Raw genomic sequence first — 11,151 nt, 5'->3', positions numbered from 1 at the left:
TTTATTGCGAAAAATATCACCCCTGCTCCCGAAACGAAACGCTTCCCGGCTGGAAGCAGGGGTGATATTTTTCGCAATAAATTCTTTAAGATTTGGGAGAAGATTCTTATAGATGTTTATTAGTATCGAAAATCTCTTATTCAAAAATCTTAAATTGTTGGACAATTTAATTCGTTACAGTGGATTCTGATCTCATGTCAGAGCTGTGTTTCAAGACCGACAGTTAATGCAGCGCACAGTTTGTATGTGGCTATTGATATTGTAACAGTAAAAAATTATTACACACCAACATCCGTCGGATCGCAAAGACATTATTGAGCTATTTATGATTATTCATTATACGAGCCTCAATTTCTTCAAGTTAAAATTAATATTATTTAGTTAAAACGTTTCTTTTTACTAATTTATTAACTTTTTTATTTTATTAAATATTTTAGTTATTTCCACTAAACAATTAAACATTTGAAAATTTCATACAGAGGTTTTAATTTAAACATGAATATTTAAGCATGGTGATTGGCTATTATATTGTAATTCTGGAATGTTGACTTACGTGCGCGAAAGAAAGAAAAAGTAACTGCTCGTGTGTAAACTTCGTGAATCCCGGAAGTAAAAGCTCCCGACCGTGCCGGGCCTTCCACCTCTCGTAACCGACGACGGCCTCGCGAAGGCCACCATTATCGGCGATGTTCTCGCCCAAGGTCTGTTCGCCGTCGATGGAATCGTCGATCTATACAAGACATATCATTAATATATTGATATGCTCAGGTGATTCAACTCCTTGAAACTGCGCAAATTTTTGCTTAAGAATTACGTAGAGTTAGGATATAATTCGCAGTACAATATAAATTGTTAAATATTAAAGTTTTCATAAATAAAAAATAAATTCTAAAAAAATTAAATTTTTATTTTATGAAACCCGATTTTTGAACAAATTAAAAAAGGAAGAATTATTTAAATTAAAATTAAAATTAAAATAAAATAAATTTCTTAGAAACATCTATTTATTTAATATTTAAAATGATTGTTCCATTTTACCACTTTTTTTTACTTCTTCAAAAATCATAAATAAATTTTTTCTAATATTGCAACGCTTTATAAAATTGTCATTGGACTTGCCTCGCTATAATAATAAGTATTATAGTGATCTATGAAACACTGAGTTTTGTCCGTATACTCCGAGATGGTCTCATTGGTCCACCATTGCCGAAGATTTCCCACACTGTCGAAATGCCTGCCGCTATTGTCGAATCCATGAGTTAATTCATGCCCAAGCATCATGCCGATGGCGCCGTAATTTAAGGCTCTGCAATTTAAATAAAACGTTGATTTTTTTTTCTTTTTTTATTCTCATTATAACCTCACGAAAATTCATGCCTTTTTACTTTATTTTTTATTTGTAAATATTTATTTTTATATTGTTTTTTATATATAAAGTTTATAACAAAGTAATTAACGAAAAAATTCCTATTCTTACGCAAGACCCAATTCATAAAACGGAAATTGAAGAATTCCAGCAGGAATGGCTGCATGTGTGAATAGTGAAAGAAGAGAATATGTTAATGTAACATTGATGTAACAACCAAAAAAAAACAAAGTTTTTCTATACAGATTATTAGTATTTATTAACAGTATAATATATCTATATTAATCTGTGTTTATTTAATAATAAAGGATTAAACTATTACGTACTTATATGATTAAGTTGAAAATTATGTAATGCGTTTACGTCGGTAGGATCAGTTGCCCAGCTGATCATCCGTAATGAAGCGAAGCGGTCAAGAAAAATAAAACCTTAGCATTGAATTTTACTGCCGACAATTCTCTAAATTTTTTACTTACTATGACTCATTATCTAAATTTTCTTCGTATAGGCTCGTCCACGTGTTGTTCCATTGCAATCGAACGATTTGTATCATATTCTCCAGGTAACTCGTTTCCGACAGACTTATCTAAACATTAACATATATGATATTATGCAAAATATGTTACAAATAATACTGTTATATTATGTTAAGTTGGATCTTGATAACATAAAATAAAATAAAAGCGCACATTTAAAATTTTACATCCAAATGTATAATTTTTATTACACATTTATTTTATTAAAATTCAATCATCTATAAATAATTTTTTGTCATTAATTACAAAAAATTATTTATAGATGATTGAATTTTAATAAAATATTATTAAAATTAATTATTAAAATTCAATCATCTATAAATAATTTTTTGTCATTAATTACAAAAAATTATTTATAGATGATTGAATTTTAATAAAATAAATGTGTAATAAAAATTATACATTTGGCTGTGAAATTTTAAATGTGCACTTTTGTTTGCGCAAAACGGATTTTTTACTTATTATTGTAGAAAATTATTTTACATTACTGTATATTTTTAATTGCTGTGTAATTTTTTACGAAACTTACGCCCTTGTAATATTCATCGAGCTTCTCCTCGTCGAGGAGCCACGCGGGGAATCCAATTGCTGAGCCCATATTCTGACTCTTTTCGAGTGTCGCCGTTTTCGTCGATTGATCCATCCAATCTGTCTTGATGACAAGTGAGGTGAACGCTTCTTTTATATCATCTAATATTTCCTGCACTTTATTAATTTCGTCATCGAGGAATGTTGGGTCTACGAACAGCCACGATACAGCCATTCCTGGAAGTTGATGATAAACACTATTAATTGAAAGCAATATATAAGATGTACTTATTACAAAAATATATTAGAAAAATACATTAGAAGATTACTAAATCTAATATATTACAAACATTATTAAATCTAAATGTATTATTATTGGAAAAATTACATATGTCGATATATTTATTAAATATATTATTTACAAAGAGTAATACTAAAAAATAATTTTTCTCTCGTTTTTTGGGCCCTCGATTTTGGAACTGAACTGTGTACCAATTGATACCCAATAATGAGATATTAATCACAGCGAGGTTTCAAGTTGAGTTGACAATTGTTATCAGAGTTGGAGGAGGGGAGAGGGGGAGGAATCAAAGTTTATTACACTGATCGACATACTCGTATGTTAAAAATTTCCTGCAAAAAGAGAACAGTTTTCTATAGATTTTGGGATGTTGAAAACTATGCTGCCTTTAGAATTTGTCTATTACGTCACATTTTTTAGAAAAATGGGGTTAAATCCTTTAAAGAATGCGTTTTTTGCAATTTTTTAAAAATCGCAGCGAACGAATCTGATGTGCTAAAAACTTTTAAAAAATCTTAAATGAAAGCTTAAACGTTGTACCCAAACCCAAATATCTCCATTATTACGAAACTATTTACTTGCATCAGGTTCATCAACTGCGATTTTTCAAAAATTTCGAAAAACGCGTTTTTTAAGGGATTCAACCCCATTTTTCTTAAAAATGTGACGTAATATAATTCTGAGAGCAGCATCGTTTTCAGCGTCCCAAAATCTATGCGAACCCACTTTCCTTTTACAGGAAACTTTTAGCATGTCGATCAGTGTAACAAACTTGGTTTCATTTCCCTTCCCTCTAACTCTGATAACAGTATTGTCACCTCAACTTGAAACTTCTTTGTGATTAATATCTCAATATAAAATATCATTTGGCACACAATTCCAAATTCAGTCCTAAAATCAAGAACCCAAAAAACCAGTAATTTTTAGGGTCACTCTTTATTTAAGTTTTAAATAAATATTGTATATACCCATTAAGTCATTTGCAATTGTTGCACAGATCATTGAGTGTGGTTCGCCTACTTCTATATCCATTAACTCACTCACATATTCGTACCAAATATTTCTAAGCTTTTCGGAAGAGTGAGGTACCACAATATCCACAACGCTCCACCAAATATAGCTTTCTGAATCAAAATTAAATTGAATTTTAAAAGAACTTTTTTGAAAAGTGAGTGGCAAATTTATATAACAGAAATCATTTAATGCGTACCTAGATCTTGCTCTGGGTAAGCAGATAATACTAATGCAGCATTTTTCAAATACTCCAAATTGCCGACGAGAATTTTATCCCTGTCAAGATTCAACTTAACGATTCCCTCGAAAAGGGATTCAATGAAAGGACGCCAAATCGGTTTAGGTGTGATAGACGAATTAATATTACTTGTTACATACTCATCCGTCAATCTTTGTAGATCATCTATTAGCATATAATTGCTATCGCTCAAGTTTTCAATGGTAATACTTTGATTTTGATCTGCATGAGTGACCTACGAAACAATTGAATTCTTCTAATTGAATACATAATATTTCCCAAAATTTGGTATTTAAAATAAAATTTTGCAAAAAAATATTATAAAGCGTGATAAAGATAGAAATTTACTTTAAGAATTTTACATATTAAAAGGAAAAAAGGAAGTTGGCGCGATAAATGTTGCGCAATAAAATTATTCTTTTACTTTTTACAATGTAAATTTAATGAATTCTATTCGACGAACGTTTTGGCATTTTAAATTCAAAGCCATCTTCAGCAAGATTACAATAAATTAAGTACAGAAGTAATTAAAAATTCAAAAAGCACGCAGTTATTAGATAATTGTCTCGTTGCATAACTGGGTGGAATGTGTTATGCGCCTAATGAACGAAATCAATTAAGAAACGTGCATTTATTTTTTATTTGATGTCATGTTTATTTGAACTCACTAGTAATCGCATTAATTGTGATTCTCGAAACTCTGTATAGTATCCGTCGTCAATTAGTTAATGAATAAATTATATGTCTTGGTCAAAGGGTGACCAAGACGTATAATTTAATCATTTTTTTTAACTCCGTATCCGTCGTCAATTAATTAATGAATAAATTAGATGTTATGGTCACCCTTTGACCAAGACATATAATTTATTCATTAACTAATTGACGACGGACACCATACGGAGATTCGAGTATCACAATCAATGCGATTACTTGAGTTATTTATAATTACTTTCATCAAATTAAAAATGAATGCACGCTTCTAAATTGATTTCGTTCATTAGGCGCGTAACACGTTCCACCCTGCAGTTATGCAACGAGTTCTGGATAGCTATTTAATAACTTTTCGAGTTTTTAATTGCTTCTGTACTTAATTTATTGTAATCTCACTGAAGATGGTTTTGTATTAAAGTCGAAACGTTCGTCGAAACAGAATTAGTTAAATTTACATTGTAAGAAAAAAAAGAATAGTTTTATTGCGCAACGTTTATCCCGCCAACTCCCATAACTTTTTTTCCTTGTAATATTAGATTTTAATTTTGGGAATTTTGAGATGTTTTAATTATCTTTAAGAATTTTGCGCGCGAAAACATATTAAAATTAATTTAAAAATATTTTGATTTAATCAGAAAATACTTACGTAATAGAGGGTGTTGCTAATATTGTAAAGTTTATAGACAAATTTTTCCAATTCATTTCCCAATATCGTAGATTCATTGTTCGAGGTGCATTCATCAACAGTGCCATTGTTAAGGACTTGTTTAATAACATCAGTCATATAGGTAATCTCGACTTCTTCATCTTCATTTAACATATCTTCGTCATCAATATCATCCAGTTTTCGCAATCGCAATTTAATATTTTGCAACCGCTTCTCCAAATCTTTATTGCTATTATTACAATAAAATGTTGGTTATTATATGTATTAATTATAACATTACAAGTAATTTACGAAACATTTAAAAATAATTATTTAAAATCGTAAAATAAAAGTATGCTTACGTAAAAGTAGGAAAAGGATTGGAATGGTATATCGGATAGTGGAAGAAGATTATATTATTGCTCTTGTTCTTTGGATCGGGCCCGACATCGACTCCAAAGAAAACGTCATAGCCTAAATTTCTCTTTACACTGGCAAGTTGTTCGATGTAATTTGACGTTTTGTTTGTGATAAGCGCAGGCATCATAGGCAAATTTAATAACTCCAACAGGTTGAAGAGTGGGGACAAGTTGAGTTCATATATAGTGTCTGAAATTTATCTTTTTATAGGAAATATTCAAAATTAAAAGATAAATAATTACATATTTTACACGTATTATTATTATTATTATTATTACACTGTATTACAGTAAAATTCTTTCCAAAGTGCGACCATACGTTTTCCGAAGATTTTTTTGCGCTGAACACAATGCCGTTTGAAGAATTCGCCTAGCACGTCAGGATTTTGAGTAAATTGGAATGAAAGTGACCAAAAACGCCATTTTTAGCAACTTTTATTCCAATTTACTCAAAATCCTGACGTTCTAAGCAAATTCTTTAAACGGTGTTTAGCGCGAAAAAATCTTTGGGAAATGTATGGTCGCACTTCAGAGAGAGAAAAAAATGTTTTTTTTTTGTAACAGTGTTATTACTTGTATATTATATTTTATTATACTTATAATTAATATATATCATATTTTAATTATAGATATGTCGCTGATTATATATTATATATTTGTTTCTTTAATTGACATCTACCTAATTAAACAAAAACAGCAACGTACACACGTCCATGCAGCTGGTGAACAGAGTCTTGGCCTGCATCACTGCCCACGGTACCTCACTGGCAGACATATTGACCTTTAGCAGATCCCTGATCTTCCTGAACACGCGATCGCTGCGCTCGCTGAACCAGGAATTCGTCAGACTGGAATCCGGAATGGGATGCTCGTCCGGCCATCTGCCGCACGCGTATCTAAGGAAGAGAGAATGAAGAAAATTTTACACATCGCAAAAATAATGTACAATAATGAGATATCGGCGTTAATTGCTATATCCTCCGATGAAATTAAACATTAAATTCGTGATACAATCGATGTCTCATACAAGCGAGTGAAAGTGAAACACACGAGTGTGTGTGCAGCATTTGCGTAACGAAGAAATAATAGTTTTTGCAGAGTGATATATGTAGAGGAATTTCGCGTGCAATACAATTGCGCATCATACGTCCGGTACGCGACACAATAGCACGACACGACAAATCTACTCACTGATAAAAGTCGTCGCAAGGATCTACAGACACGTCCATAGATTCCTTCAAACTAGCCGCTATAGGTGAACAAACAAGAATAAATAATTGTTTCCAGGACAGTAATTTCCATACATCTCTATTTTTGTCGTTTTGCGCAATGTTCGTTCGCGTGAATAATAGAGCAAGTATATATAATCACTCCGTTAGTATACTAAATATATACTACTCACCTATTCGCATGCAATCCTCGCTGTCACATATCTTCACCATACGGTTACACGCATCTGCAACAATAGTATTTATAGAAATATCTTAGAAATATCGAGAGTTACTTTTTAATTTTGTCATAGTTTAGTATATTACAAATTTTCAATACATTGATGTGTACACATACTTATTATATTTTTATGTATTAAATACGTTTTGCGTATCTTTAAAATTATAATAGTTTTATTAGAAAATATTTCAATATTTATTTATTTTAAAATGAAAAATTTTCGGATATGTTTAGAATGGATAAACTTATACTCTCAGACTTTGCTAAGAAAATTGTGGTTAAAAGAATGTACGGTAATTTCAAGAGATACTTTAATAACGGATATACTTTAAGGGATAATATCAATTAATTGTAAATGTCATGACCGTGAAATGTACACGTGGAACGTTATAAATTGTCTTATAATAATAATAAGCAAGCAATAAAAAATTATTCCTTGGAACAACACATGTTAAACGATCCATAGCCATGTTCGCTAAAATATTCACACAATGTCAATGGCGATCGAAGATACGAAGAAATGGTTCTCCAATAATTTGTCAAGGATATGTAATTACAAGGAAGTAAGGAAGATATATTAAAGCATCGTAAGAGTTGAGTCATTTCTTTATAAATGAGAAGTATTTCCGGTTGTCTTATGTGCTATTGTAAGAGTTATACCTACTATAATTTTGATAGAGTTAGCTTACAGTTGAAGGACTTTATATACATATATATATATATACAATATACATGATATTAAGACATAAGATAACAAATGCAATGACATTTAACAAATTTTTCTATTCTGATTCTAATCTGTATGCATTATTTTTTTTTAATGTATTATTTTTACAGCACATAAAAATATATTGAAGAATATTCTTATCAAAGCAATTCGTATATGTTACTTGTTATAGACTATAGAGAATTAAAAATATAGTATTTTTTATACATAATTTTAATATATATATATATATATATATAATACATATATTATATTAAATATATATTTAATATAATATACATATAATATATATTTTTATAGATATATCTTAATATAATTTACATGACTATGACAAATAAGATATGCTAGAGAAGAAACTTACAAAGTACAGCGAGCACCACAACTGTTATAGCTAAAGAAACCACCAGGAAGCAAAGAAATATCACCAAGAGATTGGAAATCTGATTTCGCTTCTTGAAGCTGCAAATATAACAGATCTAGTTAGTGGCGACTCGGTGGTGATCTACTTGCAACAAGCAAACGTATGTTCTCAATTTAATGAAACGATTTAATGAACTATTATTGGCTAGAAACTATTACTGTCAATCTTACTTTCTTATACTTACAAGGTTTTTCTGGATCTTACCGACACCAGGTGATTACGGCTTCCGATCGAGTAAACGGATCCTTCATCCTCTGAGAAAAGAGAAAATATGGAAATAACAAGTTAATGAAACAAATTTTGATATAAAATATATATCGGAAAAAATTAATATTTTATAAATTTTATTTTATTTTATTTTTTAAAAGAATGTGCTTCTAAACTATCTCAACGTCTAAACTATCGAACAATCTACATTTATTAATAGACTTTTATTTTTCACACAGTTTTGTTATCATACTATCAAAATAAGGTCATCTCAGCGTTCTATAAATTTTAAAAACAGAGAAGATGAAATTTAGATAAAAGATACAATTTTTTTTTTAAATCAAAATGGATTATTAATTTTTTTTGTTTCTTCTAATTTAAACAGAATTACTATACTATTTTTATATATAATATTTCTATATAATTTTTAATATTACTATAACAATTAAAAAGTAATTACAAATGATTAATTATTGCAATTATGTTTATTATTATATTATTTCCATTATTTTATTACGTCCGTTATTATTGTATCCGCAATCGCAGTTCGTAGAAACAAGAATAACAGGCTCGTACCATAAAAAACTATAGAAACTTTTCTTGACTTCAACTTTAGTGAAATATCACCGGCTACGGGAACATTACCGGGTTATATACGTATATACAGTGCACCGGAAAAGAAAAGTCAGGTAGACAGGCTAGGGTATAAAAATATAACTTACTGCGCTCGTTGTTCATGCTGAATGGCCCACTGACCGGATCGAACTGACGACACTGAACACCAAGTCGAGTCGGACAGACAACGTCGGGTGTCCATACGTTCACATTTTCCCAGTGGTTCTCGTACCTCGTCGTCGAACCAATAACAACGGTGACCGAACGTCAATTTTCCCATCCGACCATCCGCGATAACACCCACGTGTAACGCGCTTGCGAGAAATGGACGGCACCCGGTATCATCCGAGCACCATCGAGCCTTCAGCCCTTTCGATATCATCGAGTACGATAGTTCACGCACGTGTCGCGGATAAATCGAAAAATTCCACTGGGAATAAAAAAATATTAAATAGAGATTCATATTATTATAAAATTCTTGAGACAGAATGTATATGTTAATTTTTTACAAATTTGTTTTATTTAATGTAATATAGAAAAGTTCATTAACTCTTTCACAAATTTATTTTACTAATTTTCTTACGTATTCTTTATTAAACAGAGAATTATTTTTCATTATTTAATATAACTTAACATACTTATAATTTTTATACTTAAAATATAATTTTATTTAATAAAATTTTTTTATGTTTCTCCTTCTTTACTTCTGTAACTTTTATAATTGTATAATTTTATTTTACAAAATAAAAGTAACTAAAATTACATTATAAATGATTATACATTTACACGATGCAATTACAATATTTTGCTACGGTTAAGAAATTATTGCTACAATTTGCAAAGTTAATGTTTGTTCCGTGAACGCGCGAGTGTAGCTTGTACTTCGAATTGTACGGCCGATATCGTTGTTATTCTTTTGAATCTGTAATTCGTTTGAAGTTCAACGCTGACTAATCGTAAATCAATGAATATTTTTATTTACGTTCGCTCTCCCGTTTATGCCTGCGTCATGAATCAGATTAGAAATCGTGCTCGACTTGTCTCGTAAATGGCATTTGCCTGTACAAGTTAAAGGCGTATAAATAATTGAGAATAGAATAATAAAGAGTTATTTGAATCCTTAGCATTCTCGTAAAATTATATTCTTGAATTAATTTATGTTCTAAAAATTGAATTTAAATACTACGTGTTATACTAAAATAATGATGTTATAACTAGACACGAATAGCGAGAGTAATAAACGACCCTATAAGTCTTTTAGCTTTCTTTCAAATCGCTTTATCTTATATCATTTGACTAAATTTCCGCGGGCAAAATGAAATACATTACGATTTCATAATGACTTCCGTTACTTCCACCTTGCGCAAAGTGAAATCCACCTTTCGCACGCGATCGGTCGTGTCGTGACGATCGGATTACAAACGAAACAATTAACGATTATTATTACGATATACGGTACGAACAGCATTGGCGCAAGCCTCACCTGCGAGCTATAGCCACGCTATTAGGAAGCTCCGCTTGCGTAAAAGCACTTCCTCAAGGTAGTTACGAAGTACACTAAACGTTTATGTAATTCTACTTCCGTTGCGAACTTTTAACTGCATATAAGTCTCATTGTACTTTCCAGTCTGGCTCAAGAACAAAGCTCTAGAGTATCATACGTAATCATACGTAAATATAAAGATAAAAATATAACATAACGATCGATCGGCAAAAAGAGAATCTTTTTTATAAAATTATTTTATTAGATCATATTATTACACTGTTCCTATTCTGTATTCCTATTCTGCATCATTTTTAATAATTCTTCTAATTATACAAATAATATAATAAGTATAATTTGAGTCAAATTTTTTATTATATAATATATAATAAATAAAATTAGAATATAAATAGCAAAACAATAAAAAAAATGTAATTTAAGGATTAAATAATTTTTTTAGTATAGAATAAAATTACTGACGAGAGAATTT

General features: G+C 30.2%; 1 protein-coding gene across 1 annotated transcript in view; it reads right to left on the bottom strand.

Moving 5' to 3' along the window:
- The window catches only part of LOC105454022 (endothelin-converting enzyme-like 1), a 10,961-nt gene extending 1,419 nt beyond the window's left edge, over positions 1-9,542 (bottom strand). The window contains exons 1-16 of the mRNA XM_011696339.1: positions 9,286-9,542; positions 8,541-8,610; positions 8,297-8,394; positions 7,162-7,215; positions 6,951-7,008; positions 6,465-6,655; positions 5,703-5,949; positions 5,341-5,590; positions 3,942-4,218; positions 3,700-3,855; positions 2,432-2,667; positions 1,843-1,952; positions 1,693-1,751; positions 1,478-1,526; positions 1,120-1,306; positions 554-730 (exon numbers count right to left, since the gene is read on the bottom strand). Coding sequence (XP_011694641.1) covers positions 554-730; positions 1,120-1,306; positions 1,478-1,526; positions 1,693-1,751; positions 1,843-1,952; positions 2,432-2,667; positions 3,700-3,855; positions 3,942-4,218; positions 5,341-5,590; positions 5,703-5,949; positions 6,465-6,655; positions 6,951-7,008; positions 7,162-7,215; positions 8,297-8,394; positions 8,541-8,610; positions 9,286-9,301 — 2,235 coding nt within the window. The 5' untranslated portion in view covers positions 9,302-9,542. The remainder of the gene's footprint in view (positions 1-553; positions 731-1,119; positions 1,307-1,477; positions 1,527-1,692; positions 1,752-1,842; positions 1,953-2,431; positions 2,668-3,699; positions 3,856-3,941; positions 4,219-5,340; positions 5,591-5,702; positions 5,950-6,464; positions 6,656-6,950; positions 7,009-7,161; positions 7,216-8,296; positions 8,395-8,540; positions 8,611-9,285) is intronic.
- Between the last annotated feature and the right edge of the window lie 1,609 nt (positions 9,543-11,151).

The sequence above is a fragment of the Wasmannia auropunctata genome, unplaced genomic scaffold (genome assembly GCF_000956235.1).
Source record: "Wasmannia auropunctata unplaced genomic scaffold, wasmannia.A_1.0 LD335989.1, whole genome shotgun sequence".
In the NCBI taxonomy this organism is placed as follows: Eukaryota; Metazoa; Arthropoda; class Insecta; order Hymenoptera; family Formicidae; genus Wasmannia; species Wasmannia auropunctata.
This window is presented reverse-complemented; position numbering and strand designations above follow the sequence as displayed.